The 19,335-nt window shown below is 42.1% G+C and overlaps 1 protein-coding gene across 1 annotated transcript in view; it reads right to left on the bottom strand.

Annotated features, from left to right (window-relative positions):
• Positions 1-19,335, bottom strand: part of kcnt2b (potassium sodium-activated channel subfamily T member 2b) — a gene marked incomplete at both ends in the record, with an annotated part of 41,527 nt that overhangs the window by 3,497 nt on the left and 18,695 nt on the right. Inside the window, 15 exons of the mRNA XM_083895847.1 lie at positions 79-162; positions 266-367; positions 1,154-1,265; positions 1,355-1,489; positions 1,701-1,772; positions 2,834-3,006; positions 3,088-3,251; positions 3,314-3,595; positions 3,958-4,211; positions 4,369-4,521; positions 6,231-6,339; positions 12,249-12,357; positions 13,557-13,620; positions 14,172-14,308; positions 15,580-15,744. Coding sequence (XP_083751973.1) covers positions 79-162; positions 266-367; positions 1,154-1,265; positions 1,355-1,489; positions 1,701-1,772; positions 2,834-3,006; positions 3,088-3,251; positions 3,314-3,595; positions 3,958-4,211; positions 4,369-4,521; positions 6,231-6,339; positions 12,249-12,357; positions 13,557-13,620; positions 14,172-14,308; positions 15,580-15,744 — 2,115 coding nt within the window. The remainder of the gene's footprint in view (positions 1-78; positions 163-265; positions 368-1,153; positions 1,266-1,354; positions 1,490-1,700; positions 1,773-2,833; positions 3,007-3,087; positions 3,252-3,313; positions 3,596-3,957; positions 4,212-4,368; positions 4,522-6,230; positions 6,340-12,248; positions 12,358-13,556; positions 13,621-14,171; positions 14,309-15,579; positions 15,745-19,335) is intronic.

The raw sequence follows: 19,335 nt of genomic DNA on the forward strand, positions 1-19,335 counted from the left end.
AACAGCACGTTAATCAGTCTCGCAGGCATTTTTTTCGGAGTCGGAATAATTTCAAGCTGTTTGTGTTTGGCCTCTTACTGCGCAGAGGAAACCGGAGCCAGGCATGGAGTCTAACCCCAGCAGCAGCCTGGTGATGGAGATCATGTAGTCCTTCACAAATGACTGACGGCAGAAGACGGTAAACAAGTTAACCAGAGTGAATCATAGTGACATTCTACAACACAGTGGAGAATGGCTGTTGTTATTCAGTGCGTGTTTGCCGTACCTGGTAGAGCAGAGTGTCCAGCATGCTGACACTGAACACTTTTCCTGCAGCGAAGGGCAGGCGGAACATGAACACCAGGTTGGATCCCTTCTCCCTTTCCTTCTGCAGAGCAATCACATACACATGCACACGCGTGCACACAGATGCGTGTGCGCACAGAGGGGGACAGAAGGGGATGATGTAACGAAGATAGTAGATTAGACAAAGTGTGATGTGAAGAAGTGCACACAAAAACATCCCCCCCCCCACCCTTATTTTAGAAGCAGACTTGTTTACAAAGTCAAGGGATTGAGCCTTTCCCAGCATGCACCTGGCAAACAGCACGTCTAATTATATTAAACCATGGAAATCCAAACAAAACCAAAGCTAAAAGAAGGAGAAGTCTTCCTTCTTGCTGTGAAGGCAACTTAAATGTGAAAACAACATAACAATAGTTAAACCCTTGATATATTTTAGGATATGATGTCAGACAGTGACTTGTGTACACATCGTTTTGGTACCTTTTACCCAAAAGGTCCAAAAACATACAATATATGGATTAGATAAATTGGACACTCTAAATTGACTGTAGCTGTGAAACTCATGTGGAGGACAAAGCGCAAGAAGATCAATGGATGTTACCCAAAAGGGAAAATTAACTCTGCCACAGAGGCAGCAACGCTGACATCTTATAAAACACAATTTTGTGAAAAGCGCAAATAACACACGACTATAATCGGTAACAAATATTCTCCAGGAAATGTATGTGTCTGTGACAAAGCTCATCTAATTACAATCAATGTATTTCTAATTCTAAAACCTCACTGTTTGTTTTTTCCTCCCTAAGAAGACTGAAGAAAAATGAACGAGAAATAAAGACTGAGAGGTTTGAGGATGGAGAACGTTTACCTTCTCTAATTTGGACAGAGCCAGAGAGTAGTGGTCTTTGACTTTGAACTGCATGAAGCGCATGTTGGCCGGGTGCGTGAGCTCTGTGATGATGCTCAGAGCTGGGAACAGTCTGAGAGGAGAAAGACGCATTCAGGTTAAACGCTCACTTTAAAACCAACGCGCGTGAGATTGCAGAGCAAAATTCAGGTGAAGCAAAACCTGAAGAGGGTCTGGACATTGACGATGGTCTTGGCGTCAGCCATGTAGTCCTCCTCTGCAATCATGGAGCTCTCCTTGTCGACCACCACCATTGTGTCGGCAAAAGTCACTCCGCATCGGAGCAAACTGTCCAGACTGTGAGAGAGAGGAAGATGAGGGGGTCGAGATGAGGCAGAACGAGAGCGGCAATGAAGAGCAAGGAGAATAAATCAAAGAGCAATCCAGGGCTTTTGATAGCTGAAGAAGAACATAAATGAATACCAATCGAGGAAAAAAGTAACTGATGAAAAAGAGGGGTATATATAAAGAAAAACAGAAAGCAGCCTGGAGCTTTGGTTTGTCTTACTTGTCAATGGAGCCCACTGTGTAGAAAACCATAGGGAACCAACAGATTGCCTCAAGGAAGTCTGCTTCAGGTCTGAACCAATCAAAAAAACAAATGGGCTTGAGATTCTCACCAGGAGATTTATACACGGCATGATGAAGAGGTAGCACAGGGACACACAGACAAAATACAGCACAGAAAAACTGCGTGCAGAGGAGGCTGAAAATAACAGCCGTGCACTGAAGTGACTCAGCATTTTATTGCCTTTTTATTGGAGTCTACTCTTATTTTGCTGACAGCCTTTGTTGTACTGGCCACAAAAAAAATGACACAGCGCCGTGTCCTGAAAGCATTCAGCAGTCCATAAATCATGTTTACTCTGTTTACCTTAAATAGCCCACTTTTTCCTGTGCTGCGTGGCACTTAAAGGGAGAGTTTGTTGGCATTTATCAGCGTGAATCATGCCTGACACCAGCAGACCTGCTCTCACTGAAAACATGGCTGCCGGCAGGGACAACAGCATTTCAGCCACTTCTACACTACGATGTCTTATGAATATGTCAGAAGCATGTTAACCTCTTACTCTCCATTGAGAAAAAAATAATCAGCATTTCTCGCTTGCAGGCACACAGAAGCTGCTGCCTCGTTTGTTCCACTTTAGATTTTAATCAATTTTAAACATCAAAGTCGCAAGATAACACATTTGAACTGATGGAGGCAGCAGTGGATCAACAACTGCTGTGTGTTTTGATGCAAAATGGCTGATTATCTCGATCAACTTTGGTGCAGGGACTTAATAAACTTACATGCCAGAAAACACTGTCTAAGAGGTTAACATGCTTCTAAAATATTCATAAGATATCATAGTGTAGAAGTGGCTGAAATTCGTTGGCCTCAGTGTCAGTGTCCTTGTCTACAGAAACGTGCTCAGCTTGGAAAAATTCTTGTCTGTAAAGTGTCGATATCTCATACAACCAGACATAAAACTATCCCTTTAACCATTCTGTGCTGCCCAGATTTGTACTGTAGCCATCACACTCACAGCAGAGCCTTTGGGCAACCCCGAATCAATCAAATGTAATCCACTTCTGTGTGAAGTCTGATTTCAAAGCATCGCCACCATATTACACTGAACAACAAAGAAGTATTCTTACATGCTCTCCAGCAGCAGCACAATGGGGTTGAGCTCTTTCCTGGGTCGGTAGTAGGCCCGGAGAGGCACAATGAAGTTGTAGAGGCCATTCCCTGCACTCTCGGCCGACACAATGATCAATTTGTTTTTGAAACCATACGAGCGCGCGTCCTCAAAAGGGATGTGGTGACAAGCCTGGGAGAGGCAGAGAGCAGATGATGACACAGAAATTAACTAGTACAATGAAGATAACAAGGCAAATTAGACAGTAAATACCTTGTCCATACGCAGGCAGCAGAAAGGCATCTTTTCTTGAAGGAGGTGGCACAGCGCAGGCGAGCTGCCGATGTACGGAGAGTTCAGTGGGTATCCCTTCATCCACCTGCAGCACAAAGCCACACTTACATCGGAGTGCTTTTGTTTTACGTGTAAACACATGTCTAAGAACATCCTACTTACTCGCAGTGTTGACCCCACCAGTGGGCGCTCTCATCCCTGTCACTGTCCTCCTTGCCCTCCTCCCCTCCCTCATCCTCTGACTGGTCTCCCAGCAGGTCAAATGTGGGGTTGTTAACACCATCTACCAGCTCCAGGACGGGGGCGATGCTGTGCCGTCGCTCCTCGGCCGAGTCGCCCACGGAAGGTAGGGCCAAGGTGTTGGCGCCGCTCATCTCTGTCCTGGAGCTGCTCCTGCTTCCTCTTCCACTGCCCAGCCCTGTGCTGCCTGGGTCCTGGCCCTCAGGGCTGCTGTCAGTGGAGTCCTGCAGGTCTATGGCCACCGTGCCTGAGAAGCACACCGAGCCACAGTGATTATTACTGAGGCACAGATCAGGCAGGTTCAGATGCAACATCTGCACAGACTTTATTAGAAAACCAGTATGGGAGGCAGTGAGGCAGTCAGTTCTGCTCTTGTCCACCAGGTGGTGCGTTTGTGAAACCCTAGTAAGTAACATTTCAGTTCATTCTGTTGTTGTTCTTATAAAATGACTTTCAATCAGATACGTGTTAATAGCTCTACAAAGCCGCAAACCGTTTTATTCGTTTATAAATGTGTACAACTGTGTCTGTGCTGCTGTGTAATACACCTTTATCAGAGGTTTGCATGTGTGAAAGCTGCAGAGAAGAAGGTCAGTGTGTCAGTGTTACCCATGCTGGCGATGATACTGTGCACTGGCAGACGGGTGAGTCCGTGGTAGATAGTTTGCGGTACTCCTCTGGCATTTCCTCCAGAGCTGCCCCACGATGGCTCCCTCTGACCCCTGACAAACGCAGAGTTCTCCTCTTTGGAGATGTTGATGTAAAAGCACGTGTCGGAGGCTCCCATGATGTGGCACGGACCGGGGTTGAGCAGGATGTTGGTGTTGTCTAGTCTGCGCACTCCAATCAAACACACGCCGTACCTGCAGCCACAGAAACAAGAGCCATGCAGATTGTGTGTTCTTGTATTTGTCACCTCTTTGGGACCCATGAAGACCAAAACCAGACAAAACCTACTTTCTGAAGAGGATAACACTTGGTTTAGGCGGTTCAAATGGCTTTCTTCACGTCATGACTTACTTTTTGTGAGCATGAAAGGAGGCAAAGGTGAAACTCTTGCCCTGGTATTCCCCAAAGAATTTACTCTCCTCCAGGCGGATGTGATGCACCTCATTGGCCGAGCAGCGGCGGTAGGTGCGGTGCCATTGGTCCGCCGAACAAGCCCCACCCTCCCTGCGACAGAGACATTTTTGAATTGATTAGCCATTGACCTTTAAGAACACATAACACAAAGCTTCCAGCCTCAGCCCCAGGGTCACATGGGTAGATTGTCCACTTAAGGTTTGCAGAGTTACATCTCTCACGAGCGCTTACATCTCTGTCAGAGCTGCTGATCAATACTTCAATCAGCTCTGAGATGTGGGCAAGGACACCCAGTCTGTCTGAACAATAGGTCCCAGGTGAACATGTTCACACAGTTAAATGGACATCGCTTCTCTCAGGGGAATGTGGCTTTGGATGCGGAGGCTAAAGAGGTGATAACAGGAAACAGGGTTGTGGGGGATGTGTGAATGTGGGTGGCCTGCGACAAAGACTGCATTATATAAACAAGTGTTATAGTGAATTTGCAATTTACAGGAACTAAGAGCAAAGCAGGAGAGGAGGAGGAGGAGGACAAATTCTTGTCATGCAGCATTGTCACCTCCAATAAACGAAATGGCAACAGGTCCAGATATAGAAGCAGAACTACAAAACAGCCTGCTTCTCAATGTTGAACTTCTGAGCCACCTGTTGCTTGATTATATGATTTTTTTAAAAACACATATATTTTTACATGTGACCAAAAGTTGTAACAAATGTTTAAAAAGAGAATCTTTTCTGAGCAACTTTCTGTAAATGACGGGTAATGATATTATATATTACTACAAATTGTTGATTCTATAACTTCAACAAGAAAAATTACCCCAAACTGTATTGATTTCCACTCTATTTTCCGCTGTAACATTTTAATTAGGACCATATACTGTATATAAATGGTAAATGGTTTTGTATTTATATAGCGCTTTTCCAGTCTCGATGACCACTCAAAGCTGCTTTACACTACAGTTTCCATTCACCCATTCACACCCATTCAATCACACTTTCATACATTTTTCTATCATTCTTTCATACACACTCACACGCTGCCGGCACAGCCGTCAGGAGCAACGTGGGGTTAATTGTCTTGCCCAAGGACACATCGGCTTGTAGACTAGCGGAGCCAGGAATCTTACCCACAACCTTCGAGTTAAGACGACTCGCTCTCCCACTGAGCCACCGTCGCCCCCATATAAAGAGGATTAATGAACTAGAAATGGTAATGTGCAATCCTCAGTGGCACTTCATGTTGTTGGTGCTTTAAATTATTCTGTAAGTTTCTACATGTTGTTAATTATGTTATTATTGGAAAATGAGTCATTGGCTACAGTCTGTAATATTTACATGTGGATGTTCATTAGATAACATTCAATTTCTTGCAACATGTTTGTTGCAAGTCTTCTATGTATTTTAGTTTGGGTATTTGAAGCAGGAGAAGCTCATCATCATTATGATCATCACACTTTTTCTTTTTCTTTTACAGAATCTCCACATCAAAGAGTTCATTGTGCAAACTCTGGATGTCGGCAGAGGATCCGTGCAAACACGAGCACAGATGTGGCACGGAATGACTGAGTGTGAATACAGATGGGTTGCTCTCTACCTGTTGAGGGCTTGAAATGCTCCCACACGTTGCTTGAAGGCCTCTTGGGGCGCCGTTCTGGAAAAGAAGAATAACAAAGGACGTCAGGCGGTGAGGAGCGCGGCTCTGTTCTCTGGTGCATATTTTATAGTGTAAGGTGTGTTTTTCTCTGCCCAATCAAACAGAAAGTGATGACAGGGAGGAAGAAAGCGAGTGTACTCACTGTCCTCTGGAGGAGTGGATCAACAGTGTGATGAGTGTCGAGGTACCGGGACACACACAGTTTAAAGCCAGCATGGCGTACTTAAACTCCTCCTCGCACACCACATGATCTGTAGACGACAGGGGGGAACAAGGCGGTCACAGGGACCGAGGTCACTGAGGCCTCGGCTAAGAATAAGCACTAACACTATGCTGCATGAAAGTTTAATCTTTGAACAACAATGCAGTGAATACAAATGTGCTGTAGCCTCTAGAGTGTGTGTGTACTTTATATCTTTGTGAGGTCCAAAAGAAACATACAAATCTATCTTAAGCGCTTTTTCAGGGTTAAGACATGGATTTAGGGTTAGAATATGATTTAGATTAGGTTAATGGTTAAGGGTTAGGCACTTAGTTGTGATGGTTAAGGTTAGGGTAAGGGGCTAGGTAATGCATTCTATGTCTATGATGTGTCCTCACTAAGATATACAAACAATTTCTGTGTGTGTGTGTGTGTTTGTGTTTGTGAGAGAGCGATGGGAAGCTGATTGTTGTTTTTTTGCTTCATTAATCAAGTATAACCCACATCAATGGGTCAAGACCTGCGATAATGAAATCCCTCAGTGGGTACATTACAGTGATATTTAGACACGCAGGTTTGCATTTTCATTAGAATGGGGCTGAAATCACTATTTTCAGACCGTTTTACTGAGAAAGAAATTCATAGACTAGAGTGACATCATTGCATTTGCTTTGTTTTAATCCATGAAAATAAAGACAGTATATATATATACATTTACTGTCTTTTATATACATGGAAAAGTAATGTGAAAAATAGCACATAATTGCCACTTTTGCTTTGTGTACCAGAAACGGTAATTATCAAAATTGTTACAGGTTACAGGCCGTCTGAATCGATTCCCCGTTAATTAACTTAATGACTAATTTGTGGCCAAAAGCACTGGAAAACAACATCTGAAAAATGAAACGGCGGCAAATCTTTCCTTCGTCAGTACCCCGGTTACTCAGAATAAATCACAACATGGACCAATTCAGACTGTACATTATGAGAAACCCACCTCTCCAAAAGTGTTGAAAATATGCTTTTACTTGATTTTTTGGTAAGTGTCGCTATGCATTGTAAAAAAAACCACTATAAAATGTGTTGATACGCCTAGTTTTCACTGGGATTAGCTTTTTTTTTAGCCCAGAAGTCTGTGGAATAATATGGTTCCATACTTATAACCTAAACACATGAGCGCACGCAGTCTAATATGCCACCGTTTCATGTTGATAAATGTCACTTGCTGTTCATCTGTCTTATCTGAATCCACTGCAGAGATCGTCCCCCTATAGACTCAATCCCAGTTTCGCCCCACGGCATCAGTTTAATGTCACTTGCTCAGCTTTGAATGTTTGTGGCGGTGACGCTGAAAAAGGGGCCTCGCAACAGGCCACTGATTCAGTATCAGCTTTATTGAACCACCTTTCACTTACACTGTGGAACGGCTCACATAAGCAAACTAACCGAACCAAACTGAACAAACACAGACGACTCTCTCTCATTTACCTGCTGCCATGCAGACGGAAAAACCAATAGAGTGATTAATATTTGTAGTAGGCCAATCAGTCAGCGAATCAGGCCCAGCGAGCATTCATTTTCCCCTGCTGTTGTAATTCTTGATTGCATTAGCGTAAGCAGTGAGCCCATCGCCACATTAGGGCTAAAATAAAAATATGTGCTCTGTCACAGGGAAAGAAAAAAAAAAAAGTGGGTGACAAACATCAGAACCTGACATGAATTAGCAAACTCAATCAAGCGCCGGAGTGAGTAACACGAGGCCAGCGAGGATGTAAATGCATTTTAATGAATTAGGTCAGGGGTTTGTGTGAGTGCCACAGCTGTGGATGTGAGAGACGGGACAATTACAAGCCCTGATGGTGGATCTACTGTCAGAGTACCAACGTTCTTTTGACTCAGAATTATAAACAACAAACAAGCAAACGCACACACACACACACACACACAGACACACACAGACACACACACAACTTTTACAGACCATTAAGCATCTTGGCTTGGAGAGGAAAAAAACAAAACAAAAAAACACTGATGTATCTACAGAGCAACACTTTTCATTACTATTACACACACATTCCATCTTCTCTGTCTCTCTCTTACACACACATAAATTCACACAGGTATTCTTCTGAGGACCCTGCATTGACCTCCATTCATTTAGAACAGCTTCAACAAAGCACAATCCGTTACCTTAACCATAACCACAGTTCAAACATTTACCCTATACTTACTCAGAAATTAGGTTCTGCCTCATTTGGATCCGCTTTTGTTCCCCTATAGGGCTACTGGTCCTGACAATCTCAGTGTTTATGTCAGAAAATAGTACACAAACACACACACACACACACTGGTTTCCATGACTTCAGAGGACATTCCATTGACTTACATTAAGACTTAGAGACTTACTCTAACCTTAACCATAATTACTACTTAGCAAATCCTAACCCTTAAACTTTAAAATGTGGTTATTTAAGTTATGGGGACTTTTGTCCCTATAAGGTAGACAAGTCCTCATAATGTGACTGTCCCCACAACATAAGGAATACCAGGTACACACACACACACGTACAGTAGCTATATCTACCAAAGCACAGACACCGACTTTATTTTCTTCCAATATCCAATTTCCAGTGTCCTTCTTACACCTTTCTACACCGCTGTGATCCATTTGCTTCTCTGTCTCGCCTGAGTGCCTGGTCTCAGAGAGAAACCAATCACAGGCTTTAGCACACTTTTGGACCCATGATCACTTCAAAGCTGTACTGCGTAACTTTGAAATATAAACAAATGGCCGTTACGTTCAAATGACCAGTCAATCACATAGTGGTGATTATTCCCATCAGCTCCACACATCTCTCTCTGTTTTGTTTTTTTCCCGCTCTCTGTATAGTGGTGTTTAGATCTCATATTGCCACGCTGCACTCGCTGGGGCGTTGCGCTAGTAAAGTTAGACACTGGTTGGAGTAGGACAGACAACACAAAGAAACGTGAATTCTACTACTTAAATAGTCCGGTTGTTCAGCAACTTTGACAGAACAGATGCTTTTTTTTGCAGGTGCACTGCTGCTGTATACGTACAAATGCTCCCTCGCTCAGGGTCTGATAGTATTACTTGACAACACTGCAGCTGTGTGTGTTTGTATGTGTGTTCTTGTATTTGGTACCTCTTTAGGATCTCTTCTGGCATAAACACTGACCTTCTCAGGACCAGTAGTCCTCATGAGGTTCAAAACCTAGTCCTATTGAAGTAAGAACCTAATTTTTAAGGAACCAATGGCAAATATTTGAATTTAGATTACGTTTAGGTTAGAAATAAGGCTTTGTTTGGGCCGTTCAAATTAATGTTAGTGTCCTAAAAAGAAAGGCAGTGCAAACCTGTGTGTGTGTGTGTGGCTATTTGCACCCCGTGCAGAGAGCAATTACAACCTGACCACAGGTCCAACAATTGTACTAATTAATTCAGTAGGCCTTTGTTGATTTGTATGAGCAAACTGCTGTAAACGAAGCCAAGCTCAGGTGGGGGGCGTGCGGCTATTGTTGTCCATAATATAAACTGGGCAGATAATCAATCAGCACCATGCACCCAATTCGGTTTGGTTACTCAAATGCCTCAGGGCGTCCCGGCGTGCTGCAGCATCGTACCGACGCATCTTTCCTATAGTGGACATCGAGCTGTTATGAAGCAGTTCCTGTGGATCTAATTAAAGCCTGTGTGTCATTAATGCCTCCCACATTAGCACTTAGCGAGCATATTCCAAGTGGTGTCAAAACATGGCATCTGTACTTACTGTAATGTGTGTGTGAGTGACTTCAGGCCATTAAAGTCGGATGATCATGAACTTGAGTGATTAAAGGGGGATTTTTTTCTTTCTTTCACGAGTGACACACACGATTAAGACGTGTGCGGTTTTCTTTGCACGTCCTGTCCTGACACACATACATATTTCACACCGAGCGTATCGCAGACAACACGATTGCGCAAGTGCATTTTGCATTACCGCGACAGTTTGTGGTATCGGAAAAATTCCAACAGTTTCTGAAAGCTGAGGAGTGGCACGTCAAAGCTAATTTGTGGATGTTACAGTTGTTTCACTTGTTGCAGGGAGCCAGTTGCGTGTGAAAGTCGTTCGGGGGAAAAAGCGTGGAACATTGGAAGTGAGAGGGCCAAATAACTGCTCCGCCCCACAAAAGAGGTTGGCCAGAACATCATCTTTAACGTACATGCACGGAACTTGGTACATGCGTTCATTAGGTCAGGGCGGTCAAAAAATCTAACGAAGACCTATGCTCTAAAACGAACAGGGAAGCCGCCATCTTGGATTGAACGTTCACTAATTGCCGATTTTGGCGATTTTGCACCGATGCTACAAAATCTATCTCATGAGAGACAAAGGAACTTCCCTGAACACGTTTACGGACACGCCTTTGACCAACAGGAAGTCGGCCATTTTAAACAGGAAGAGCCCTGTAACTTTGCCATACTCGATCCCCTTGAAACTTGGAACGGGAGACCGGGGGACTCGTTCTGATGCGTTCGTTGCGCTCCGCAGCCCGACCTGTGCTGAAAATAACTAGTACCACGAGGTCGAGACGTGCGAGGCGGCGTGGGCACACAACGACTCGCTTGCATCGAGCAGTAAATTGTAAATAATTGCCAGTTATTCTGAAAAAATGGGCAAAAGCACTTACTCACAGGACATGTTCTGGCCCTTTTATGCTTAAAATAAGCAAACAAGTCCATTTTGAGGCTTAGGTGTTAAAGGGTTAAGTCTTAAATTGGTTGATTCATTGTAAACATTCCCTTAAGTATGGACTTATATGGAAATAAATTGACATGGTGTTTGCTTTTTAACAGCAGGAACATGGAAACACATGACCTGTCACATTAGAAGAAACATCTAACTTTTAGTATTAGAGATGATGTAAAGAAATTGAAGATAGACAAATATGACAAAGATTATATATCGACTCTATTCATACTTTATATTTACATTTTATGGGGGGAAAATCTCCAAATGTTGAAATGTAATGATAAAATGTTTATCACTGCGATAATAACCATTAATAATACCTCTATGATATATACATACATATATACACACGCACAAGTTGAATTTGTCTTACTTCCAGCTTAAATAATGAAATATAGAGAATATATAAATATAGAGTTGTCATGAACAATCTATCTGCCTTTGCTTCCTCAGAACAGAAGGCCTTAGTCTGGCTGAGGCAATGAGGTGTTCAAACTGCGCTGCAGGGGCAAAGGAGGATTTCATGCGGCGAGAGCTTTACTGCCATGTTGGCACACCAGCAGAACTCATCAAAAGAAGGAGATTTTCTTTCCCAACAACATTCAACATTGCCAACTAAAGCTTAAAACATTGATAAAGACAGCTGGGATGCCAGACAAGCAAGAATTGAGTTTGACATCCTCATAGAGCTGCAGTCAGGGGGATGTGTGACTTTTTATTTCTGCGTCTTTGCCTTGAAGATGATTGACAGGTGTCATCTGGTGAGCAGCAGAAGAAGGGAAGCTCTTATAAAGGCAGAAGAAATATGGTGAGGGTTAAATCTGTCCCACACTGTTGGTATACACTGATAAAAACAAACATTTTCAATCTAACAAATCAGTCAATGAAAATGGAACGCTACAGGTGTTGACACACACTGGAAGTAAACCCAAACAGGACAGCTCCCGTCCTGATGCAATCCAAGTGCAACGGTGCAGTAGCCAAACAGAAATACTCACTTAAATCACCCATCGTCCGCACTGTTATTTATCACAACTAGTGACAACACAATTCACCAAACACCTGTCAAACTCAGCCAGGAAGATGCAATTATGCTAGTGGGTGTCATCCCATTATTTCCTCGCATCCTGATGAGATCAAACAGCATCAGCGTCAGCCAACACCTCAATTCACTGCCAGCTCGATGGAGTTCACACTCACTGCCTACCTGCAAATTTGACATGGAACTTGTTCTCCGGCTTGAGAATCTGGACGTACAGGGGGCAATTTGGCGCGAAGTCTTTCACTGCCCAGGCTCGGAGGATGGTCTGATGATCCTGAGAAAATTGGAGACAGAGCGACGGAGGGGAAACGAGGGAGGGGTAGGGGTAGAGAGTGAAAGCAAGTTTAAGTGTGACACAGAGAGAAGGAGAGGCAGAAAACCTATCATTAGCACCATCAGATTGCAGTTTCCCTCTAATAATCCTCTTAAACCACTGACTGCGCTGAGCAATTGAACGGCCTCTGCGACATTTCGGAGTGAGGCAATTCGGATATCTTTCTTCAGAGAAGTAGTTGAGTCGGCACAAAAGATATGGTGAGTGAACCGAGTAAAAGTGGCACTGGAAATTAGGTGGATCTGTCAGGCTCGTGTCAGTGTGTCAACACACTCTCTCTAAACACAAATTATGGCTGAGGCTGATGGAAAAGTTACTTTGGTGGGTATTTGGTCATGAATGTGTTAAAAAATGTTTTCACCACAATTATTGTAAGGGAGATATGAAAGTCTGCAGCGTTCACTACAGAATAAAGTATTATAGTATTTAATTTTTCTTCAATTTGAGAGAAATTAAGGATACAATAATTATACTTATTTTTTTGTGCACAAAGTTCGCAATAATTGTGTGAATTGTTGATTTTCTTTATCTTTTATATTTATCAGGAGTCAAGTCAGCTCTACAGAGGACGCCATTTTGGACCACCATAGTTTTACAGTCACCCAGAATGGGCAAAGTAAGCACCTTTTCTCTGACGCACTTGGAAAGGTAGAGTGATATTCAGCCTGCAAAACGCGACTTCAAAATAAATAACGTTGAGTTGAGTACACAATGCATTTTTAACGGTACATTTAAATAATTTAATTTGAGTTACGTTGTGAGTCAAAGTGTGGACATAGATAGTCGTGCCTACCAGTGCGCACACATCTTAACCTCCATGCATCATCACATAACCACAGTCATGCATGCACTCCTGTTTAACACCCCACCTGCAAAGCTATTGCACTAATTCCTTTGTTTTTCCACACGTGTGTGTTACTAATGTCAAGCCTGTGTTGGTACTTTTATGTAGTCAATGTAGTAGGAAATTGTCAAAAATGTAATATCTAAAGCTACCTTTTCTTTTTTAAATAGATATAAAAACAGCATTTTCTGCATCTGTTACAAGGAAAAACATATTCTGCATTATAAAAGAGGACTTAATGTTTTTGCAGTGCGAGGAGTCACGGTCATTCAGGGAAGAGACGTGAGGAACGTACAGCAGCTATGCGGTCCACTTCAAACCGGTTACTGAGAATAAAGCAGGCCTCGGCATCGTCCATCCTACAAGTGGTTAGGAGAGAGTATGACCATGGAGCGAGAGAGAGAGAGAGAGAGAGAGAGAGAGAGAGAGAGAGAGAGAAGACACAGGAAGGAGTGTGTTGTCATGTTACCGAGGGAGAGGACAAAAGACAAAAAAAAAGCAGGACAATAGAACAACAAATGAACCAACAAGTCTTCCAAGCCTACGCCATTCATGGATGAGATAGTGGGAGGTGAGGAGACGCGGAGATTAAACAAACGAGCTTTCGCTCCTTTTCTTTCCTCGTGACAAAAGAGGGCCCAAGGTGCCCGAGGGTAAACAATAAGCAATATGATGCAAACTGTAATTACAGCGGCTACGTCAAGGCTACATGTGCTTCAGGTTTTAATCATGAGCTACAGCTTCGACCTTCGATCACATCAGGTCTTTTTTTTTTTTTTTTTAAATCTGGGGCATATTTCGTGACAGTAAAGACATTCAGACACACAGACAGTATAAAGAAATACAGTATGTCATAAAATGACTCTTGATCATTATTATTATTATTATTTTTTTTATCACAGGGACTCACTTGGCCCTCATCAAGTCTTGGTCTTTGAGGGCAGAACCCTGAAGGTAAATGACTCTCTGGGCCCAAAGGGGGACATGAAGGACCCTCCTAACCTGGACGTCCATCTCTGCCGGGCACAGGATCACCACGTAGTAGTCCTACACACACACACACACACACACACACACACACACACACACACACACACACACACACACACACACACACACACACACAGTTTGAGTGAGTAAACAGTAGCGTATTCATGAACAAATAATGGCTTTTAACTAACACTAACACTAACCCTAGGACAGGTTTTCCCAGAATTGACTGTACTGTATGAGCACTGGTTATCACATGACATGGCCAATACGGTATACCAGTGTTTACCAAAAATCAAAACTATAAAACTGCAGGTTATTTAAAACCTTCACACATGCATTTTAATTGAAAGGTGGGGAACATTCCGCAAGTTTGTTTAGTTTCTTGTTTATTTGTCAGTAATCTCTCTGAAATGTCCTTAAAACAACGTAGTCAGTCTTGTCCAGAATTGATGGGGAATGTTGTTGATTTTACAAGTTGATCAACATGCGACAATGTGGGACTTTTAGCTTGAAATTTCTCTAAAACTGTACAGTAAAAAAATTTAATTCCTGGTATGCTTGTAGCCACAGGTGTCTTAAAAACAACCGAGTCAGTCTTGTCCAAAACATATGGACAATTTTGTTTTTTTTGCATCTCAAAGTTGATAATTTATTTGATTAAAAAGTGAGACTTTTAACTTGAAATATCTCTAAAACTGTACAGTTAAAATGCCTGAACACAGCCTGTAGCCAGTCTTGTCCACATGATTTGTATTTATTGTATCTCAAAGTTGAGAATATTTTGATTAAAAAGTACAAATGCCAATGGCTGTGCAGCAAATTATAGATAATTTCAGCCCCATGATAAACAACAAACTACTTCAACTCATGAACATATTTTATCATTCTTACATAAACCAGGAACAAACATAAGAAAAAAAAATGTATTGGCTTAGTTGTTAATGAATGGACACCACCTTCAACATCGACTTTCTTAACTTTCCATCTGCTACCTGAGCCTGATTCTTGCCATAAACTCACATCCTGTTAAATCAACTGTGGTGGAGAGGACCAGTCCAAGTGATCCCCAACAGGCACGCACACACGCACGCACGCACACACACGCACACACACGCACACGCACACACACACATGGTGTGGTGAACAAGACAATGTGCACACATGGATGCACCTAAGCAAACACAATCTGCTCCTTCATTAATAAGACAGCAGTTTGATCTGGGTTATTTTAGAATTAATCCTCTGCTTTAACTACAGTCTCATGGGCTCATGGATTACAGAGGGGAAAAAAATTCACACACACACACACACACACACGGACAGACCTGTAGTCGTGGGTGAGCGAAGAACTCGTTAAGGAAGTCCATGAGGAGGTCGATTTTGAGACAGCTGACACACAGCACCACGTGCTTCTCCGTCTGTGCTCTGTAGCGGCTGTAGTTTCCCCCGGACTTCTGCCGCTCCATCCACAGAAAAGCCAGCTGCTCGAACTGCACTCAGGGAAACATCCGTCACATTCAAACAGACACAAAATTGGATTAAGGGACTGAAACACAGGGAAGAGTCAGGTGGTTTATGAGAGAAAAAAAAAAAAAACCACACTGCCTTGAGACGTATAGTGTTTCCCTTTTAATTTGGGAGAGTGTTCTGATGGAATTAAGATAAACGGAGGTTTGATTCATCGTTTATGGAAATAACCAAAGGCCTGAAGGCTGCACTGGGTCCTTTGCTGTGCCCAGGGTCAGGTAGGGGGGAGATGGATGGTGGGAAGGATTGTAATTTTACACATGAATACATGTGTAACAGATTTCTGCTGATAAATACCCTGAAAACGTACACTGAATAGTTGAGACGCTAATCACTGTAATTCACGGGGGAGAAAAAAAATGACTTTTCCATTTCAGTGACAGTAAAATAAGGGAGAAACACAAATTAGTTTCTGATAATGCACCAGAAATAAATGGTTTGACATGAATAGTGATTTTCGTGACATAGTGGTTTCATAAGAAAATCTTCCTTCCAATATTACTCAAGGTTTGAATCCTAATGGAATACTCGTATCTCAGACTACAGTTACAACTAAATAGTTGATCGTGGCAGAGTAAATGATTGTATACTTTGTGCTTATTTGACTTCTTCTTATTTAGGTCCGGTAAGGACACAAACAGGTGTTGAACATTGTCTAATTCTGACTTCACCCTTGAGCCAGTTAAACAGGGATCGATCACACACAGGTTGTTTGTGTGCAAATATACGGGACGTTATCATTTCAACACAAATAAATGTGATGAATTGAATGCACGGTAAGGTAAGTGGAAAACACGATTAGCTCATTCTCCTTTTTTATTTTATTTTGTTGTTGTTGCATGGTTTCTTTGAGCAGCCACTAAATCACATGACAATTAGACATCTATTATTAATGGAGGATTGCGATTTGCTTCATTAAACACACACACACACGACAAAAGCACGCGCACCTTATTGGCTCTGCTCTTTCCCACTGTGATTTATATTTTATTGCTGTGATTCGTAATATTTACTGTGACTGTGAGGCACAATTGTCTGTGAATTCATGTGCAGATGAACGACAGTAAAGATTTACTTGACTTGAAAAGGAATTGAAAACCAGATTTTTGACCTACATAGTTTCCTTTTAAAGCATTCTGTTCAAATCAATTTAAACTTTCCAAAAACTGTTCTCTATAACAACAGGAGTGGCCGTAACTGAACTGCACCTTCATCATCATCATCATCAATGTGCTCTGTCTCTCGACAGCTGCAGCGGAGTATCCTGAGCTCTGGCAAAGAATGGTGACAAAGGATACTACCGCACGGATTTTACTCAAGACGCACGCTGATGAGGTAACTATAGCAACACTCTAGTTTTTGCTCAGGGTCAAGCTCTTTCCTGTTTGGCCTGACGGGCTGAAATTCATTTAGCTCTTTATGCTTTTGTGGAGTTTCTGTTGAAGTCAGTGGAAAGCTGATGTTAACCAGAGCCTCAAAATGTGTGTGTTTTTTTTTTGCTTATTTTAAACCATAAAAGGGCCTGAAAATGATCTTGAGAGTAATTTTTCACATTTTTCCAGAAAATCCTTCAGTACCTGGCAGTTATATACAATTTACTCCATGTTAAAATAGTGTATTAACAAAAATGAAGTACACTTTAATGTACTTCTGATGTTTAATTTGAACAGTATAAAAATACAACATTTGTTTGAGTCTTTGTCTTAATGTCCAAAAACAGGTCAAAATGTAAACTACTGTATGCACTATGTTTTTCCAAATCGCTACTCTCCAGCTTACTACAACAGTGTTTGTGAAATTACAATTACTGAAGGTCTGGTTTTTTTGAAGTCTTAAAAGCAATAACAAATGATTAATGCATAAATAATGTAACATATGTAACATTAAAGGTTCATAATGCCACAAAAATGACTCTGCTGTGGTCGGTAGCAGGAAAACCAGTGGAGACAACGATAACAATAAGACAGCGGCTGAATCTTGATGCACTCTGTGGCTTCCCTGTGCAGCACAGAGTCTGGTTACGGCAGACAGACGAACACACACTCGCATGCACTGTGGAACAATTCAAACCAATCTTCCCGTAAATTGTGTTTTTCTTTCTTTCTTTCTTTCGTTTGTTTGGTTTTTTTCTTTCTTTCTCTTTTTGTAGTGACTACACAGCTTTGATGGTTTGTCTTTTTTTTTCCCCGTTGTTGTAAGAGCATCACATGAGCAGCAGGTGTGCGGCTGCATCCCACACACGCATGATTGACCCCAAGCTGTGATTGAGTGGGGACGAATCCTTCGCGCTCACAAAAGACACGATTGTGGAGGTAGTTTCCGTTGAACTTTTCACTGACAATCGCCAACGTGGATGCCAATGTCACCCTTCTGACTTACGGTACTTCCTGTTCCCTAAGTTCATCCCTTAAATACCCATTGACATTTAAAAACTCTCCCCTCCCTTAGCTGCAACCCCAGCCCTGTGTGTGTGAGTGTGTGTTTTTTCTCACTGCCCAGAGAGACCCTCATCCAAATAGAGTACCACAAATATCCACTCCTATTAGCACCTTCTTCTTTTAGCATCTTCTACGGCAGCTCCCCCAGGGATAAAAGATTTACACAAATGTGAGGAACAACCATTAGAACACACGAGGAACTGATTTGTTATTCGAGGTGTTCTTTTTTTTGTCGTCCCTGTGCAAATACGACGTGTGTAAACTTTTTAGCTCTCCATCAAGTCTGCTCCCTCTGTGGTGCAGCTAAATGACAGGAGAGGGGTTTAGGGAATTGAGAAAGGAAGACACTCAGCTCTGGTCTTTGAGTAAAAATAGTTTTGTAAAATCACGTAGGATGTTATGATTCATCACAGCATTGTGCATGGGGAGAAATACAAGGATCGCTCGTCTAAATGAGAAAACTTGACTGCTGTGAGCTGATCCAAAAGGAAACAAATTGGGTTTTGCGTGTTGCAAAAGAACTGCTGGCTGTTATAATCAAAGAGTGCATCCACTGGTCTTAAAGGATCCAAAATTCATCAAAGCAAAAATAGTTTTTGGATCACTTTTAAAGCTCTCTGTTATAAAGTGATATTTTATTGATAAAAAAAAAAGAACCTTACAGACTGAACAAAACCCAGGATTTGTGTTTTTTTTCTTTTTCTGTTATATATTAAAGGTGATGTATTGACTTTCTCTTTGCAGGGGAATTTGACAAAGAGGGAAAAATGAGCTACTGGATCCCCTTCTGCCCTGAATGACGCAGAGGAACAGTCAGTATTATTTTGGTTTTGTTTGTTTTTCCAATCAAACGTCTTGTTGTATTTTTGTAACCAGAGCATTTATTCTAACACATTCATGTGATGGAATAATATTTGTAACAGTGGTGTAATGATTTTTGGAAATGATGCTGATGTTTGTTATCGTTTTTGGAATGTTTCTTTCCATCCACATGTTGCCAAAAAAAGATTGTTGACTTTGTGATTGGTCACATGATCTGTTATTTAACTGAGCTGTGAATACTTGAGCTGAGTGAACCCGAGACGTGCCAGACGTGCTGCTGCTCATGATTCAAAT

This window comes from Microchirus variegatus (assembly GCF_963457635.1).
Source record: "Microchirus variegatus genome assembly, chromosome: 10".
Lineage (NCBI taxonomy): Eukaryota > Metazoa > Chordata > Actinopteri > Pleuronectiformes > Soleidae > Microchirus > Microchirus variegatus.